Genomic DNA, 20,266 nt, shown 5'->3' on the forward strand with positions numbered 1-20,266 from the left:
TCATATGATCAGAAGTGCTGGTCAGCCGGACTGTACGCCACTGATCGAAAAGGTGGAAGTCAGAGAGAGCAACGTATGGACAATACGGCGGGAAGGATAGGACTTTTCATTTCAACGTTTCCGTGTATATTTTGGCGAGTTTTGCGACATGGTTCAAATGGCTCTGAGCACTATGGGACTCAACTGCTGTGGTCATTAGTCCCCTAGAACTTAGAACTACTTAAACCTAACTAACCTAAGGACATCACACACATCCATGCCCGAGACAGGATTCGAACCTGCGACCGTAGCAGTCGGACGGGTCCGGACTGCGCGCCTAGAACCGCGAGACCACCGCGGCCGGCTGCGACATGCAAACGAGCATTGGCCTGTTGCAAAATTACCTTTACGTGTCTATCGCTGTATTGTGGCGGTTAGTGTTGCAGTACTAAGCTCGAATGCATCAGTTGCTTTCGATAATGATGTCCTGTGACTGTCTTCGTCTGTTTCAGTAGCTACGAAAACGTTCTGTCTTCCCTGCCATGCCGGTCTTCGACTTCAAAATCACCGTTCTTAAGGCTTTGAACACATTCTCTGCACGTTCTTACACCAACAGTTCTCTCACCATTGGTTTTACCCAGCATTTTAACAGCCACAGCTGCAGATTTTTTTCATTTTAAAGCAGAAAATTACAACTTCGTGCAAATGGTGAGAAATGGGTACGTTAGTTGGCGTACTTAATCTAGAATAACCTTATGATGCAATCACAAAACGACTAATATTCTTATGGCATTATGTTTACAGATGCCTAAGCTTACGGCATTACACCTATGACCAAACTACCTGAACCCCACTTGCCGCTACTGCCGTCTATTGCAAAACGGCGTAAGCAAAGTTGTAGACCTAATAGATTCCTCCTCTCTTTCACAATCTGCTTTCAGTGTTTACCCAACGACGACGGTACATCAATAGCATTCTGTAGACTTGTAGCCAATAATCTCAGTTCTGCGGAAAACCGTGTGAAAGTAAACTTTCGTTAATGTTCAGCCATCCAGGGATATTAGTGGAGTACTGAAGAATATCTAAGTGGAATGATCCAAACTTGGGACACTGAAGAAGTTTAAAGAGGATTTTGAAGTGGCCTTACATTTCTGAAGATTTTACCATTAGTGACTTACATAAGTCCAGATTTTTTTCTGACTGTGTATAGCCGCGTACACACTTCAGGCGAATTCGATGCACAGGCAAGTACGCTTCAATATGCGTCTGGCAACATTCCTCTACGAAATTCCGCGCGTTTCACCCGAAACTCAGAAATTCAACGTCCTTTCAAAAAGTGTTATGTTATGAAATGATTCAAAAAATGGCTCTGAGCACTATGCGACTGAACTTCTGAGGTCATCAGTCGCCTAGAACTTATAACTAGTTAAAGCTAACTAACCTAAGGACATCACACACATCCATGACCGAGGCAGGATTCGAACCTGACTTAGCGTCTAGGCCGGCCGGCTATCAAATTATTGGTGGGAACTGAAAGTTGCTGGAGCTCAGGAGGGTCTAAGTCAAGGGGTGCCTTGGATTTTACGGCACTGACTGTAGATACTGCTATAGGAAGGAAATAAGAAAAGCCCATCAAGATATGCCACTTTTGTGAAATTAACTGGAAACTGCCGCTCGGATGTTATAATACATGTGGAATGAACATGTCACTTCTTTAGGTTAGATAAAACTGAGAGACTCCCAATTAGAAAACCCACCATCTCAGAAGCCGATTATTAGGAAATATCTGATTCGAATAAAGAGAATAGGAATGATAAAAATTAGCCTTTCAATATTGGAGCATTTGCAGCAGCAGACCTCTGTGGCCGAGCGGTTCTAGGCGCTTCAGTCTGGAACCGCGCTGCTGCTACGGTCGCAGGTTCGAATCCTGCTTCGGGCATGGATGTGTGTGACATCCTTCGGTTAGTTAGGTTTAAGTAGTTCTAAGTCTAGGGGCTGGTGACTTCAGATGTTAACTCCCATAATGCTTAGAATCATTTGAGCCATTTGCAGCAGGCCCTCGGAAGTCGTATCTTTCCAAGACAGCACTGACCACCACACAGTTCAAGGAAAGTGGTGTTGGCTGAAACCTCAAGCGAAATTTCCAGCAACGCAAGGAAGTTGTAACTAACCTGAAAGATTCACTGTTCATAGCAATAAGTACAAATAAGGTCCAAAATGATTCTAACTGCGATCTTAAAAAGACAGACAACAATGCCTCTATAAAAGCCTGTCCAACGCTCTTGGTTAGAGAATGAGAGATGCAAATGATAAGAAGAACGTCTTGTGTAGGGAATGAAGTGTGAAATAAGGGCAGTCGCTACACAGCGATCTTGGATCACCAAAATGGTAAGTCTTTTTATATGACTTCCTTTTCACATGAACCTGTTTTTTTTTTGCCAGTTTCTTCATTATTCATCTCAGAGTAGGACTTGCACCCAAAGTACACAATTATTTGTTGTATGTATTCGAATCTCAATCTACCGCTACATCTTTTACCGTCTACAGATCCCACTAACACCAAGGAGGTTATGCCTTGATGTCTTAACGCGTGTCTTTTCACCCATACACTTCCTTTTGTCGGTGTTTCCCGTATCTCGTTTCCTTGTCGATTCCGAGGAGAACCTCCTCATTCCTCACTTTATCAATCCACCTAATTTTCAATATGCTTCTGTAGTACCTCACCTCAAACGCTTCAGTTCTCTTCTTCTCCGGTTTTCCCATTGCTCATGATTCACTACCATGCAATGTTGTACTCCAAACGTAAATTCGCAGTGATTCTTCGTCTTACTGACGCCTATATTTGATACTAGTATAATTTCCTTGGTCAACTTGGTTAGCTTTTGCTAATCCACTTTTTGTGTCCTCCTTGCTTCGCCCATCATGGGTTATTCCGCTTCCAAGGTAGCAGAATTCCTTTATTTCGTCTAATTCGTGATAATTAGTTTTGATGTTAAGTTTCTCGCCATTCTAATTTCTTCCACTTCTCATTATTTTCGTCTTTTTTTCGGTTTACTCTCAGTCCATATTCTGTACTCATAAGACTGTTCACTTCATTCATCAGATTCTGTAATTCTTCTTCACTTTCACTGAGGACAGCAATGTCATCAGCGAACCTTACCACTGATACCACTTCATCTCGAATATTATTTCCAGTCCTGAAATTTTCTTTTGTGTCCGTCATTGCTTCTTCGATGTATAGATTGAACAGAAGGGGCGAAAGACAACATCCCAGTCTTACAACCAAACTTGACAGTGTTAAGTTTCTGGGATTACAACTCTTTAATAAATTCAGTGGAGAAGCGCCTGAACAAGTCTGCATTTGCAGTGAGAATGACGTCAGATGTAGGAGACATAAATACAAAACAAAACAAAAAACTTGCATACTTTGCTTACTTTCCTTCTACTGTGTCATATGGGATCATATTCTGGGGCAACTCGTCAAACAGAGTAAAAGTTTTTAATGTGCAAAAGCGTATAATAAGACTCATTCGTGGTGTAAATTCAAGAACATCAAGTTCAAGAAACTTTGTATTCTAAGCACTGCTTCTCATTATATTTATTCCTTAATGAAATTTTTTGCAAGTAATATATCTCTATTCCCCACGAATAGCACAATACATTGTATCAATACTAGGAATAAGAGCAATCTACATAAAGAACTAAAATCAATCACCTTGGTCGAAGAAGGGAACACACATTTTCAATAAATTGCCAGCAACCATTAAAAACTTGATAAAGCACAGTTTAAACAGAGTTTGAAAGAGTTTTTGATAGGCAACTCCTACTGCTCTGTACATGAATATCTTAACAGGGACTGTTAGACCAGGCCGGCCGTTGTGGCCGTGCGGTTCTAGGCGCTTCACTCTGGAACCGCGTGACCGCTACGGTCGCAGGTTCGAATCCTGCCTCGGGCATGGATGTGTGTGACGTCCTTACGTTAGTTAGGTTTTAGTAGTTCAAAGTTCTAGGGGACTGATGACCACAGATGTGAGGTCCCATTGTGCTCAGAGCCATTTGAACCATTTTTGAGCCAGTTTAATGTATTCACCTATTCTGACAATCTCCTGACAAACGATCAGGGTAGTGAGTATTTTATATTTTTTATGTTATACTTTCTGACTTGTTCCACGCCCACAAGAGTCATCTCCTTTTTTGAGTCTATGGAATGAAAACTGAATTTTTCACTGTGGGTGAGAAGTGTGTAGAAGGCCGACGAACAAGGAAAGTAATGACGCAGTACAGGGCACAGGCAGCGATCTGCTTGCCGTCTCTGTCACTGAGGAAGCCGGTCCACTTCCGCCTCGCTCTTGATTCGCCGTTGCGTGTAAACAGGAGCCCGGGCACGCGTAGGATTTGCGTGACTGGCGCCGGCTGACTTCTTGTTGTGAGAGATGCGGGCCAGGAGGTACCATATGTTGAACCCACTTACTTACAAACACACTGCCGAAATATCGTCACGCGACTTTGTTATATAACCACGATTCATCAGGCGCACTTCTGAGTACTCTTTGCGCAAGTATCGAACTCATTATGCCCGACAGTGGGTGTTTAAAAAATGTGTTACATATTCCTACTTGAGGTCTGGCAAAATTACACGAGAAGATGCTATAGATGTATGTCCTCAACCACATACTTCGTGACATCGGAAATATCCAACCCTATGATAGCCGTCTGCTTGTATCCACTCATTCCTGAACATCGTCGAGCTGTCCGTCTCAAAGAACCACAAATTCGTGCGAACACGCCAGTATGAATTCAGGTAGTTTAATATGCGAGGGACACACATTCCGGTGCTGACTTTCTGATACTGCAATTGTTGGACGCTGCGTTTCTGTCTTTTTTTGTAAGTGTACAGTTTTACATTTCTGAACATTTACGGCAAACTGCCAATATTTACGCTACTTTGTAATCTTATCAAGATCTGACAATGTCTGTGTAGTATTTTTTTCGGATTGTACTACCACGCGAGATGGTGCAGTGGTTAGCGCACTGGACTCACATTTGATAGGACGACGGTTCAAACCCATGACCTGTCATACTGATTTAGGCTTTCCGCAATTTGCGTAAATCGCCTCAGGCAAACGCCGGGATAGTCCCTTTGCAAGAGCACGGCCGATTTCCTTCCCCATCCTTCCCTAATGCGAACTTCTTCTCCGTCTCTGATGACCCCGTTGCCGATGGGACGATAAACACCATAATCTCCTCTCCTCTCTCTCGGAGAGTACTTCATTGCATCATCTGCAAAAAGCGAGAGCTATTAATACTGGTGTTACGTCATTCATATACAATACGAACAGCAATGGTCCCGATAAATTTCATTTGGTAAGGCCTGAAGTAACTTTTACTTCAAAACTGTGTGCCCGACCGAGACTCGAACTCGGGACCTTTGCCTTTCGCGGGCAAGTGCTCTACCATCTGAGCTACCGAAGCACGACTCACGCCCGGTACTCACAGCTTTACTTCTGCCAGTACCTCGTCTCCTACCTTCCAAACTTTACAGAAGCTCTCCTGCGAACCTTGCAGAACTACCTTCGGTAGCTCAGATGGTAGAGCACTTGCCCGCGAAAGGCAAAGGTCCCGAGTTCGAGTCTCGGTCGGGCACATAGTTTTAATCTGCCAGGAAGTTACATATCAGCGCACACTCCGCTGCAGAGCGAAAATCCCATTCTGGTAAAATCCATCGAAGGTAAAATACTACGTCTACTTCCTCCCTACTAGCACATCCTCAATCTAGTCACGATTTTCTTTTGATGCCTCATATGATCGTACTTTCATTTAAGTTCTGTTCAGAATTTAGGTTAAGAAGGCGACGCGGCCACTCAAGAAACCGAAGTGTTTGCTGAGAAGTATATTTATATTTGTTCTTCCCGTGTGTTTGACCGCTGTCACCTTGTAGGGTGATATCACCCACTGAACCGGACTGAAGAGGTACATTATCCTCAAAAGACCTTATGTCTACAGACCGGCGCAGACATTCGGATTCTAGGAAGACATTCCTTTCTCCGGTCACAAAAGGAAACGAACTTTTTGTTGCTGATTCGAAACACTTTTGCTGTCGTTAACTTCTCGTAATGCGGTAAAAAGTCTGTACGAATTTTTTAATGATCGCCATTTCTGAGCCTGTAGAGGCTTTTATAATAAAGAACGTCCTTAAAACCCCTGCTGTCACTTTCCAAGCTAACGTAGCCCTCATTTGTGCATCTAAAAATCCTCCGTTGTTCAGCAAATCGGCGCACATATTACCGCGCACAGTGCTAATGTTCCTTCTTGCTTTGGTCGATAACAATACGTGATAGAGGGCCATACTATTTAGGTCGTATCAATTACCTTTATACACTACGTTTTATGTTATATAAGATTTTAACTTGTTTTATAATTTCTATAGACTGTAGTAATGACTTAATAGTAACTACCACGTTACTTCATGAAGCGGCAGAAAAGTAACTTATACGTGATTGGTTATCCATGACGTTATGTCGGAGACGGTGTGCGGGGCTTCAAGTATTTAATTAGCAGCTGGTGTCCTTCACATTGCAGTACACCACCAGCCACAAGCAAGAGGGTTGCCATGCGCCACCGCCTCCGGCAGACATCTATGGTACCTCAGAGTTATTTACTGTTTTATCAATATACGATTTCATTATTCATATGTTTATAAGGATTATTGTTTATTGTAGGTCTGAAGATGATCTAAAAAAAATATCGAAACCGGTCACCACATTAAACAATTTATGCGATCAACACTGCTTCCCGTTTATTTATGATAATTTCTCCTCCTTGTTTCTGTCCTGCCTCTCTGTCAATGCATGCCTTTATTTCCTTCTTCAATCTGATTCTTGTACCCACTATCTTCTCTACACATCGAGTATAGATTTAAGTGTAAGGAAGTCGTTTCTGAAAGTATTTGTATGGAGTGTAGCCATGTATGGAAGTGAAACATGGACGATAAATAATTTGGAGAAGAAGAGAATAGAAGCTTTCGAAATGTGGTGTTAGAGAAGAATGCTGAAGATTATTAGATGGGTAGATCACATAACTAATGAGGAGGTACTGAAGAGAATTGGGGAAAAGTGGAGTTTGTGTCACAATTTGACAAGAAGAAGGGATCGGTTGGTAGGACACGTTCAGAGGCATCAAGGGATCACCAATTTAGTATTGGAGGGCAGCGTGGAGGGTAAAAATCGTAGAGGGAGACCAAGAGACGAATACACTAAGCAGATTCAGAAGAATGTAAGTTTCAGTAGGTACTGGCAGATGAAGAAGCTTGCACAGGGTAGAGTAGCAAGGAGAGCTGCATCAAACCAGTCTCAGGACTGAAGACCACAACAACATCTTCTCCACTTTGGACGTTCGTCATTTTTGAGCCATTACTGTGCTCTGTGCACCTTCCTTTCTGCTACTGCTCTGACCAGTGGTAGCAAGCCTGGTATCACCAAAAGCGACTCTGTCCTGGGTTTCTGCGTGTGCGTTACTAAAGTCAAGGAACGCGGTGGGGACCAGTGTCTGCCGTATTAAAGCCAAGGAACGCGGCATCAACTTAGGCTCATCAGCCGTTGCGCAATACCGATTTCCCAGCAGGGAGATCGAAACATCCTGCAATGAAGTAGTCAGAAGAGGAATGCTATAACGACTCACAGGATCTCATGGCCATTGAGAACGGTCAGGTAAGGCAGCACAGTGGTACTACAGTAGCTGCAGTGTGGTGTGTTTGTGTGTGCAGAGCTGGCGATGGTGGCGGTGACGTCGGACGTGAACGCCGGCCGCTTCAAGCCGCTGGTGGGCGACGCCGGCCCCGTGCTGGTGGCGGCGGACAGCCGGGCAGAGACGGTGGTGCCGCTGGTCACGCAGCACCTCTCCACAGGTGAGCCGCCAGCTGCTGCTGCTCCGACGTCGACTCACGCTGCACGCCAACGCAAACACTGTGGGACAGAATGCTGACGTGAAACTTCCCGACATATCAGTGCAGAGTGCCGGACTGGGGCTCAATCACAGCATTCGCCATTCGAGGGCAATCGGTCTAGCGGGTACGATTGACGGTCCTCCCTCATAACGTATGGAAGGCTGCGCTATCTCACCTAAATGGAGTGCCACAATGATCTTATCTCAGGCAGCTCCGGCTAGCGCGTGAGTGAAATAATGACAGGCCGTCAGGATCTCAAATTAACCCTTTATGTCCCGATTTAGTTTTTTCCCGTAAAAAAAAATGAAGTCACGGCTTTGCTATCCAGTTCTTCGAATTAAATTATGATTTTTCAGGTGTGCAAAATATTACGAGTTGCCGCCAGAGGGGTATACAACGCGTCCCGAAGTGAGGACATTGTGTTCAAGTGGGTGCAGTATAAGTCGAAAAGTCAAAGTATTTTATTTGATTTTATTTCACCAACATACATTAATTACACAAAGCTTACGTACTGCTTTCGGGAGGACGATAGTTTAATCCCGCGAACGGCCATCCTGATTTGGGTTTTCCGTGATTTCCCTAAATCGCCGGGATGGCTCCTTTGAAAGGGCACGGCCGACTTCCTTTCCCATCCTTCCCTAATCCGATGAGACCGATCACCTCGCTGTTTGGTCTCTTCCCCCCAAAACAACCAAACCAACCTTACGTAATGACAATATGCATAAACTATGGTTTTACACTTGTGAAGAATGATAATCAAATAAACAATTTTTTTTCCTATACAGACATAAGTGACTGTTACAATTTACATCATAAAATTTCGTTTTGCCTTTGCAGTCCGGTTTATTGCACCGGTCAAATGATCTTTTTTGTCACTGACCACTGGAAGATGCCCAGCGTCGTCCAAACGACCTTCAGATTCTGGACGAACTCCCGCATTGGCCCGTTTCCGAGTACTTGGATTCTCACTGGTCGGACGCCCCCTTTTCTTGGCAGCTGGCTTACTCAGTTTTGTCAGTACTTTGGCCACACTTACCCTAAAGTGGAGCACATAAAGGGTCTTATTTGTAGGACCACCTAATTCTGATGCGTATTTTTGGTACTCAGTCCATGCATTTACTACTACTACTACTACTACTACGTGATCAGACGCAGTGGACCGCACGCTTCTACAAACTTCCTCCTCTGCTGTATTCTGTTCGTTGCTGCTATCCCCCATCCGTATACATATATTGACACCTGGTTTAAATCTTGACGGAGTCCATCCCTCCAACGATTCTAGTGTCTCCCTGGCGGTCTCGTTCCTGCAGATATGAAATCCAGGGGCTTTGGAGGCCATCTGTGATCCTCCATCCGGGCCACATGGCCGGCCCACTGCATTCGTTTAGCTTTGACAGTTCCTGCTATTATGGACTGCTGGTATAGTTCCTCAAGCTCTTGGTTGTATCTGATCCTCCATTCCTCTGTAACTGCGTCCAGAACTGGACCGAAGATATTCCGAAGCACTTTTCTCTAAAAAAACAAGGAGCTTACGGAAGTCCTGTTCCCGGATACTCCATGTCTCTCAGCCATATAGAACAACAGGCTGGCTCAGGGTTTTGTACAATCGAATCTTGAACTGTCTGGAAAGATATATGGATCGACGCAGTTGTGCTAGTCTGTGGTAAGATCGGTTTCCTGCTTGTATACTGGCACTGATCTCTGCTTCACATGACGAGTTCTCAGTGAAAAGTGCCCCTAGGTATTTGAATTCATGCACTCTCTTGTAGGACTGGTCCCCAATCAGCAGTGATTGTAGAAGACCAGCAGTCTGAGAATGACCACATGTCGTAACGAGGTACTCTGTCTTGGCTTCGTTTACATTTACACATGAAATATCAATTGCATTAGCAAACATGCGTCCACTTTCTTGTTTGCAAAACCGTCTATAAAACGTCGAAAATAATTGTCGAAATTCGTGTTCGGCTTCAAAAGCAGCTAACGGCATGTTGTCTTCTGGTGCAAAACCTGCTAAATGACCAAGAGGCGTGGCTGTCGCCCTGACAAGTCCGGATACAAAGTACGTGGACAGGCATCAGACTTACCAATCTGGACAGTCAAATCTACCTTTCAGTCTCTTACAATTAGAATTAATATTTTTCTTATTCAACTTGAGGTTGGCTGCGCTGTAACAAATTGTTACGCAACAATAACATTCTTGCTGCCAATGCATTGTCGTTTCGGTGGGACGAGTCTTTTGTGATTATACACTACTGGCCATTAAAATTGCTACACCGAGAAGAAATGCAGATGATGAACGGCTATTCATTGGACAAATATATTATATTAAAACTGACGTGTGATTACATTTTCATGCAATTTCGGTGGACAGATTCTGAGAAATCAGTACCTCTGGCCGTAATAACGGCCTTGATACGTCTGGCCATTGAGTCAAACAGAGCTTGGATGGCGTGTAGAGGTACAGCTGCCCATGCAGCTTCAACACGATGCCACAGTTCATCAAGAGTAGTGACTGGCGTATGAGACAAGCCAGCTGCTAGGCCACCATTGACCAGAAGTTTTCAGTTGGTCAGATATCTGGAGAATGTGCTGACAAGGGCAGCAGTCGAACATTTTCTGTATCCAGAAAGGCTGCTACAGGACCTGCAGCATGCGGTCGTGCATTATCCTACTGAAAGCTAGGGTTTCGCAGGGATCGAATGCTGGGTAGAGTCACGGGTCGTAACACATCTGAAATGTAATGTCCACTGTTGAAAGTGCCTTCAATGCGAACAAGAGGTGACCGAGACGTGTAACCAATGGCACCCCATACCATCACGCCGGGTGATACGCCAGTATGGCGATGACGAATGCAAACTTCCAATGTGTGTTCACTGCGATGTTGCCGAACACGGATACGAGCACCATGATGCTGTAAACAGAACCTGGATTCATCCGAAAAACTGACGTTTTGCCATTCGTGCATCCAAGTTCGTAGTTGAGATCACCATCGCAGGCGCTCCTGTCTGTGATGCAGAGTCAATGGTAATCGCAGCCGTGGTCTCGGAGCTGATAGTCCATGCTGCTGCAAACGTCGTCGAACTGTTCGTGCAGATGGTTGTTGTCTTGCAACCGTCGCCATCTGTTGAGTCAAGGATCGAGACGTGGCTGCACGATCCTTTACAGCCATGCGGATAAGATACCTGTCATCTCGACTGCTAGTGATACGAGGCCGTTGGGATCCAGCTCGGCGTTCCGTATTATCCTCCTGAACCCACCAATTCCATGTTTTGCAAACAGTCATGGGATCTCGACCAACCCGAACAGCAATGTCGCGATACTATAAACCGCAATTGCGATAGGCTACAATCCGACCTTTATCAAAGTCGGAAAGGTGATGGTACGTATTTCTCCTCCTTACAACGTTTCACCAGGCAACACCGGTCAATTGCTGTTTGTGTATGAGAAATTGGTTGGAAACATTCCTCATGTCAGCACGTTGTAGGTGTCGTCACTGGCGCCAACCTTGTGTGAATCCTCTGAAAAGCTAATAATTTGCATATCACAGCATCTTCTTCCTGTCGGTTAAATTTCGCGTCTGTAGCACGTCATCTTCGTGGTGTAGCAGTTTTAATGGCCAGTGGTATATTATAAATTAGGCGACAGTATTGAAATGTATGGAACGGCTTCCGGAAGTCAGGGAACACAAAATCACCCTGGGCGCCGGTTTCTACGTCTCTTGGACGAAAAGAGCGAGCTGGGTTTCACAAGTTGTAGATATCGTTTATCTCCCTGAGTTTTATCCCCAATAGCTCTAGAACTACAGTTTATTATAATTTGCATTGTCAGTTTTTCTCTAAATCTGGAGATGCTTCTTCATTCTGTCTTTTTCTATCTGTACCTACATCTAAAGAAATCTGCGTTGGAAAACGTTTTTACTCCGGTGAAGGAGAATGACAGCTGCAGATAGGCAGCCGACAGCTGTAGCCGAGCGGTTCTTGGCGTTTCAGTCCGGAACCACGCAGCTGCTACGGTCGCAGGTTCGAATACTGCCCCGGGTATGGATGTGTGTGATGTCCTTAGGTTAGTTAGGTTTACGTAGTTCTAAGTATAGGCGACGGATGACCTCAGAAGTTAGGTCCCTGGTCGTGCGGTAGCGTTCTCGCTTCACGCGCCTGTGTTCCCGGGTTCGATTCCCGGCGGGGTCAGGGATTTTCTCTGCCTCGTGATGAGTGCTTACACTACACTCGTTCGTTCTCTGTTAGGATATTGCTGTGCAGTGTGGGATCCTTACCAGGTGGGATTGACGGAGGACATCGAAAGGGGAGAGAGTGTGGCAGATATGATACGCGAGTTGGGATGGAAGTCATTAAAGAAAAGGCGTTTTTCGTCGCGGCGAGATCTATTTACGAAATTTCAGTCAACAACTTTCTCTTCCGAATGCGAAAATATTTTGTTGAGCCCAACCTACATGGGTAGGAATGATCATCAAAATAAAATAAGAAAAATCAGAGCTCGAACAGGAAGGTTGAGGTTTTCTTTTTTCCCGCGCGCTGTTCGGGAGTGGAATGGTAGGGAGATAGTATGATTGTGGTTCGATGAACCTTCTGCCAAGCACTTAAATGTGAATTGCAGAGTAATCATGTAGATGTAGACTGGGTGTTGTATGTTGCCCTTAGGTTAGTTAGGTTTAAGTAGTTCTAAGTTGTATGGGACTGATGACCACAGATGCTAAGTTCCTTAGTACTTAGAGCATCTTTTTTTCAAGTTAAGTCTCATAGTGATTAGAGCGATCTTGCAGATAGGCTATTCAGTGTGCGTGTAGAGTAATACCACTCGTAATGCGCTGAATAATACGCATTGACTGAATCGGAAAATTAGTGCTTTTTTTCCTTCTTTCATTGCTTTGCATCTTGTCTCCGTAAAATTCTGTCCGTGAAGCACTAAGTGTCAACAGACGTACTGTAATTAAAGATGCAGTAATAAACGGAAATGAGTGCATTAGTTCCCTGAGAGCATCATGCAGTATTAGGAACATGGAAAATGTAGCTAAAACACTGTAAGGACAGTACTGCAGTTTCTAATCAAACCATGTAAGTGAAAAACACAGCTTCATTGGGTACAGTTCTAGAGGTGAGGATCAACTGCGCAACGTGCGATTCAGGAAAATCTGGCGCTTAAACTGCTCTTTGAATGGGACTACAAAACTGCTTCTGACAACAAAACATGTTGCAAAACACAATCTCGTGACGCCGTCAGGTTTCTAGGAATACAGTAAGGCAGGCAACGGTAATTACACGATGTTTCGAAATAGCTCACCTCTACTCTGCCGTAGTAACTCATTGTCTCACAAACACGTAGCTCTGGAGCTCAAGAGTCTAAACGGAAACAATGACGGCTCATCCAAAAACAAGTCTAACCGTACGACGTACGTGAATACTTAAACGTAACCAGAGATACCACAGGTAAAATTCAGGATAGCATGAGCCTAATCCGAACAGCAGATAAGGGCTCGTTGTTAAATTTTCTAGGAGGAGATATTTACGGAAAAGAATGGAAAGTCGAAAAAGTTACTCAATGAAAAAGTGAGTTCATTTTTAAGAACTTTTTCTGCTCATTTAATGAGATGTTATAGAAGATTGTACTGGAACGAGGCATCGTTATGACTCTTCAAGTAACTGTGAATCAAATGCTTACAACTTCTAATAGTTACACTTCAGTATGTTTTCATTTTGTTTTGTCCGTCATATCGTATTATTATTTCCTTTCTTCTGTTCCTTGGGATCTACCACTTCCTAACGCACCACTGTTTCCTCCTCTACCGTATATTTTCTCTCATCCCTTGCTGTCATGGCCAACAGTCCATAAACCGTGTCTACTCTATTGCTCTTCAACTACTTATATAAACTGCGAATGTTCCTGTTTTATCTACGAGGCGTGTTTCTTAAGTAAGAACCGTTTTGAAATTTAAAAAAGACATGCTAAGATATCTCAATAATTTTATTTGTACATGAAAGCCTGTACCTTAATCTACTTTTCTACATAATTTCCGTCAATATTGAGGCACTTGTCATAACGTTGTACCAGTTTTTGAATGCCATCGTCATAGAAGTCTGTCGCCTGACTTGTTAACCTCTGCATCACCACTGTTTTGACTTCGTCCTCGTCTTGAAGACGCTGACCGCCCAGGTGTTTCTTCAAGTGCAGAAACAGATGGTAGTCACTGGGCGCAAGATCGGCGCTGTACGGAGGATGATCTAGAGTTCCCCATCGAAAAGATGTGATGACATCTTTGGTCTGATTCGCCACATGCGGGCAGGCATTGTCTTGCAGCAAAACGATGCCCTTGCTCAACTTCCATGGACTGTTGCTTTGATTCTGGTGTCACGTAGGCCACCCATGTTTCATTGTCCGTAACAATTTGGCTTAAGAAATCATCACCGTTTTTGTGGTAGCGCTTAAGGAAAGCCGATGCACTGTCTAAACGTTTGGTTTTGTGCAAATCCGTCAACATTTTCGGTACCCAACGTGCGCACAATTTTCGGTAATTCAAGTACTCGGTCACAATGCCATACAAAACACTACGAGAAACATTAGGAAAGTCATGCCGCAAAGAGGAAATCGTAAAGCGTCTGTTTTCTCTCGCCTTATTGTCCACTACCTGCACCAAACTTTCATTAACGACCGAAGGACGCCCACCCCGTTGTTCATCATGCACATTTGTATGGCCATCTTTAAATGCTCCCACACACTTTCTTACCATTCCATCAATCATAATGTTTTCTTCGTAAGCTGCACAGATCTCACGATGAATATCGATCGCTTTTAGGCCTTTAGCAGTAAGAAATCTCATAACAGCCCGTACTTCACAGTCGGCGAGACTCATAACTATCGGAAGCACGTTAAACACTCAGTACACAACGTAAACAAGGAAGAATCAGACATGTTCAAATGGTTCAAATGGCTCTGAGCACTATAGGACTTAACTACTCTGGTCATCAGTCCCCTAGAACTTAGAACTACTTAAACCTAACTAACCTAAGCACATCACACACATCCATGCCCAAGGCAGGATGCGAACCTGCGACCGTAGCAGTCGCGCTGTTCCGGACTGCGCGCCTAGAACCGCTAGACCACCGCGGCCGGCTATTCAGACATGTAATTAGATTAAGGTACAGGCTTTCATGTAAAAATAAAATTTTTGAGATATCTTAGCACGTCTTTTTTTAATTCCAAAACGGTACTTAAAAAAACACGCCTCGTATTACTGAAACAGGCAAAGCAAAAATCATATGGGCCAAGATGACGAGGTCGTCAAATTGCGCCAGCCAACTTGCCCCGAACGAGAATGTTACAAACTTTCCATTATTGAGACAGTTTAAAGAAGAATACACAGTCTTTATGAAAAGCACATTGTTTAAGTTACTCGTGAATGGCAAAGTATAAAACAATATCTTGCCTGTTAGTGTGCGATGTCTTAATTCAGAGATGTAGAAAATTGCAGCACGTCACAGAAAATTCTCGATCAGGGTATAGCAAGGAACGACACAGCACGAGCGGCGTCAGTGCGGTATATTTTACTTCCTAGTCATGTGGATCGCTAATAGTATGCATACAGTGCTGCTACCTAGGTATGGAAATTTAAACTATGTAATTTTTCATATTTCCCCGCTCGTCAACTTGCCCCGGTCTCCTCTATTTCTGTCGTAACTATTTGCAACTTAGAAACCATGCTGAGTCATAAGTGTAATGGTACCTGCTCGAGGCACACCTTATGTTCGACGTCAGCTTGCAATAATCATTCAGAGATGCCATTTGTTTCCACTAGCATTGGAGAGTAGCCTATATAAAGCGTGTAGGGGGATGCGGGAAACAACGTAGTCGTTGCCGCAATGCAGAAACGGAGTGTTTTATCAGACGTCCAAAAACGGCATTATTTTTGCACTTCGGACGAAGGGTGCAAGCATTTCCGAAAACACCAAGTTTGTAAGCTGTTCACGTGCCGCCATAGTTGAAGTATAATGTGCATCGCAGGGTGGCGCTGTCCAAAACCGGCGCCGAAGCAACCGTGCTGCCCCAAGGGCAGGTTCAAAATCGCTCTGAGCACTATGGGACTTAACGTCTGAGGTCATCAGTCCCCTAGAACTTTGAACAACTGAAACCTAACTAACCTAAGGACATCACACACATCCATGCCCGAGGCAGGATTCGAACCTGCGACCGCAGCGGTCGCGGCGCCTAGAACCGCTCGGCCACCCCGGCCGGCCCCAAGAGCAGGGATAAACGACAGCTGTGGGGATGCGCACGGAAAAATAAAAGTGGGACTGTTGGGCAACTGACCGCCCGAGTGAATCTAGCGGCTGTCGACAGTGTCTCCTTAAAGACAATTCAGCGAACGTTGCTGCGTAGCAGACGCCTGGTTCATGCACCCAAGCCGACTGCTGTTCATAAGCGACGAAAGCTGAAATTTGCACGCGAATACCGCACCACTGAGTTGCAACAGGTGACATGTTCACATGGATCAGGTTATATTCTCTGTCGGACATATGGCCGTTGGCGTGTACAGCATGAAACGTTTGAAAGGAACTCCCTGCAACCAGGAGGGAGCGTTATGGTCTGGAGAATGTTTTCGTGGCATTCCTTGGGCTATCTCGTCATTCTGGAAAGCATAGTGGATAAAAACAAGTCCTCGAGGATCATGTCCAACCCTACATGCAATTTGTTTTTCCTCGGCCGGTGGCATCTACACTCATGTTCATTAATTAAGGATAATTGCAGAATGTGGTGCAACACAACGTGTCGCTACACTGGCGCTAATAGCATAGGCACATAGGGAACACACACGACACAGATCTGTAAGTCCACGGTATTGGTGATAAGTTGAGAAAACCCCCACCGTTTCCTGCGCGTGTACCCCGACATCAACATGGGATATGATCACCATGCATACGTACACAGGCCGCACAACGTGTTGGCACACTCTGGATCAGGTGGTCTAGCAGCTGCTGGGGTATAGCCTCCCATTCTTACACCAGTGCCTGTCGGAGCTCCTGAAGTGTCTTAGCGGTTTGAAGACGTGCAGCGATACGTCGACCGAGAGCATCCCAGACGTTCTGGACGGGTTTTAGGTGTGTAGAAAAAGCAGGCCACTCCATTCGCCTGATATCTTTTGTTTCAAGGTACCCCTCCACGATGGCAGCTCGGGGGGGGGGGGGGGGGGGCGTGCGTTATCGTCCATCAGGAGGAAGGTGGGACACACTGCACCCGTGAAAAGGCGAACATACTGGTGCAAAGTGACGTCCCGATACACCTGACCTATTACAGTTCCTCTGTTAAAGACATGCAGGGGTGTACATGCACCAATCATAATCGCCCCCCACACACCATCAAACCTCGACTTCCATACAGGTCCCATTCAAGGACATTAAGGGGTCGGTATCCAGTTTCTGGTTCACGCCAGATGAAAACCCGGCGAGAATCACTGTTCAGACTATACCTGGATTCGTCCGTGAACATAACTTGGGACCAATGTTCCAATGACCATGTACTGTGTTCTTGACACCAGGCTTTATGGGCTCTCCTGTGACCAGGGGTCAGTGGAATGCACCTTGTAGGTCTCCGGACGAATAAACCATGTCTGTTCAGTCGTCTATACAATGTGTGTCTGAGACAACTGTTCCAGTGGCTGCAGTAAGTTTCCGAGCAAGGCTACCTGCAGTACACCGTGGCCATCTGCGGGTACTGATGGTGAGATATCGGTGTTTTTGTGGTGTTGTACACTGTGTACGTCCCGTACTGTAGCACCTGGACATGTTTACTGTCTGATGGAATCGTTGCCACAACCGTGAGATCACATTTTATGGCACACGGAGGGCTCGTGCTACAACCTGCTGAATTTGACCAGCCTCCAGTCGCCCTGGTATTCTGCCCCTCATAACGTCATCAGTATGTGTCCTTTGTGCCATTTTCAACACACAGGCACCGTTAACACGTCTGAAAACATCTGCACACTTAGTCTCTACGCCGTACTCTGACATGCACCAACGCCGCGCGGGATTAGCCGAGCGGTCTCAGGCGCTGCAATCATGGACTGTGCGGCTAGTCCCGGCGGAGGTTCGAGTCCTCCCTCAGGCATGGTTGTGTGTGTTTGTCGTTAGGATAATTTAGGTTAAGTAGTGTGAAAGCTTAGGGACTGATGACCTTAGCAGTTAAGTCCCATAAGATTCCACACACTTTTGAACATGCCCCTACACACCTTTGCGTAAGTGGACTGCTTATTTATGAGCCTAATTTATGAGCATCAGTGTTTCAGAAAGACAATGCAACGTGTAACACAGCTTGCAGTGCATCTGTCCTTGGGGACCATGTCCTCCTCTACATGCAGTTTGTTTCTTATCGGTACAATGCTAGCTACCAGCAGCATGCAGTGTACATGCATGGTTCTAAAAGTACCAGGATGAGTTTAGCGTACTCTATCCACCAAACGCCCCGGGGTTGAGCCAAACTAGAATCTGTGGGACCTCCTCGATCGTACTGTTCACGCCGTGGATCCTCAGCTGAGAGACCTAGCGTAGCTGACCACAGCACTGGAGTTGGCGTGGCTTCACGTATCAGTCGGTACCTTCCAGAACCTCAATGACTGCCTTTCCGCATGTCTCGTAGCCGTCCACGCTGCAGAAGGTGGTTATTCAGCCTTTTGGTAGGTGGTCACACTAATGTGACTGGGCAGTGTAGAAAGTGAGGAACGTCTTGTTACGCGTAAAAGAGGGTCTCGTTAGCCTAATTGTTCTAGAATAAATATACTGTTGGCTATGAAACGTGCAAAACCAGTAAGAATGGCAAATAAAACGACATTTTACGTGTTGTGTTTCTATTGTACAGTGGGAAGAGTATATAAACTTGTAGTTGATTCAGGATACGTAGGGTGCGAAAGGTGGTACCTGTGGCTTCAGCAGGGACTCAAACACAGTCAGGCATCGAGTAGAAATGAGATTGCAGGACTAATAAGAATTCAAATCTGTGCCAGGGTTTATCAGTAGAAGTGGCTGGCGAATGATGGTTTCTAAGTTTTTCGGCAGTCCATGAGCAGGTGTTTGTAATAGGAGCCTGATGTGTAGAACTTCCTGGCCACGGCAACTGTTCAACAGCACCGGTTTGGTCTTGCATTATTCTGTTGGAAGCTAACATCACAGATACTTCAGAAACAGGGCACAGCCACCGGCCTTGACACGTCAGAAATGTAACACCTGCTCTGCAGGATTACCGATTACGCGGACCACATGTGGTCATGTTGTGTACGCAGTGGCGATACATACGAGTTGCTGAGCGTCTCCGACTATGAGGAATGTATGGCAAGGTTCTTTCTCCTTGGAGCCTTTTCAGACGCAGACGTCCATCGTGATGCAGTACACAGAACCGGCACTTGTCTTGAAAGACGACGCGATGAATCTGCTGCGTCCATTGTGGAGTTATCTCATGGTTCACTCCTTCTATTCTGTTGAGGAGTTCCTTGAAAAATTAAGCTGATTCTTATGTTATATTGTTGACTGCGTTACTTAAACTTATGGATTGACTTTTATCGGGTTCATAAACATTTTATTTTTATCTGTTATTACTTTTATGTCGCGTTTTCACGTATTGACACATTTCGGGACCTTGGAGATTTGCTCCTCAATTTGGTCCTATGGAACTTGACGTGTATATAAATATATATAGTGTGACAAATGCCAAGACTACAGGAGGAGAACAGACACATCATTTTGTGAAAAAAATCGGGCAAGACGGGGATCTGAACATGGATCCACTATCAGAGGTCCTATCTCTGGTGTTTCGTGAAGGGAAGTGGGAACACCAGTCGCTGTGTTGAAATTCGGCGGTGCTCCTAGACATCGTCGCACTGTCGGAGTAGATACTTGCCTTACTGTCAACAAGCCTGTTTCCTGACCGGAGGTAGGTGCGTGGCTGCTCGATCCTGCTCGGCCGATCGGACAGTATGCCTGTCCTCTCGGGCGCTAGTCACGTGGGGTGTTGAGATCCTGCATGGCGTTGATTTATGGATTTCCTGAACCGACTGATTCCGTATTTGAGGGTCGTGGGTCTTAACCAATGAGAGCAGCAGGATTCTGGTGCGGTCTGTCCCGATGAGCCACGATTGTGGCGCTGAACTCACATGTAGGCGTTTCTGGTTTCTGCATCAGACATAACACGATTTTGCAGCAAATAACATTCAAATGTGACTGCCTCATATAGGCTACAGAACGTAGATGGCGTTACTACTTTGTGCTCCAGTGGTAAAACGTTAATCCTTACAATTATGTCAGTTTCAAGTTCGTTGGATGTCGCCTTCATGGTGTTGCAATTTTAACG

The 20,266-nt window shown here is 45.1% G+C and overlaps 1 protein-coding gene across 1 annotated transcript in view; it reads left to right on the top strand.

Annotated features, from left to right (window-relative positions):
• The window catches only part of LOC126336350 (uncharacterized), a 474,839-nt gene that overhangs the window by 352,453 nt on the left and 102,120 nt on the right, over nucleotides 1–20,266 (top strand). Inside the window, exon 12 of the mRNA XM_049999936.1 lies at nucleotides 7,742–7,882. Coding sequence (XP_049855893.1) covers nucleotides 7,742–7,882 — 141 coding nt within the window. The remainder of the gene's footprint in view (nucleotides 1–7,741; nucleotides 7,883–20,266) is intronic.

The sequence above is a fragment of the Schistocerca gregaria genome, chromosome 2 (genome assembly GCF_023897955.1).
Source record: "Schistocerca gregaria isolate iqSchGreg1 chromosome 2, iqSchGreg1.2, whole genome shotgun sequence".
In the NCBI taxonomy this organism is placed as follows: domain Eukaryota; kingdom Metazoa; phylum Arthropoda; class Insecta; order Orthoptera; family Acrididae; genus Schistocerca; species Schistocerca gregaria.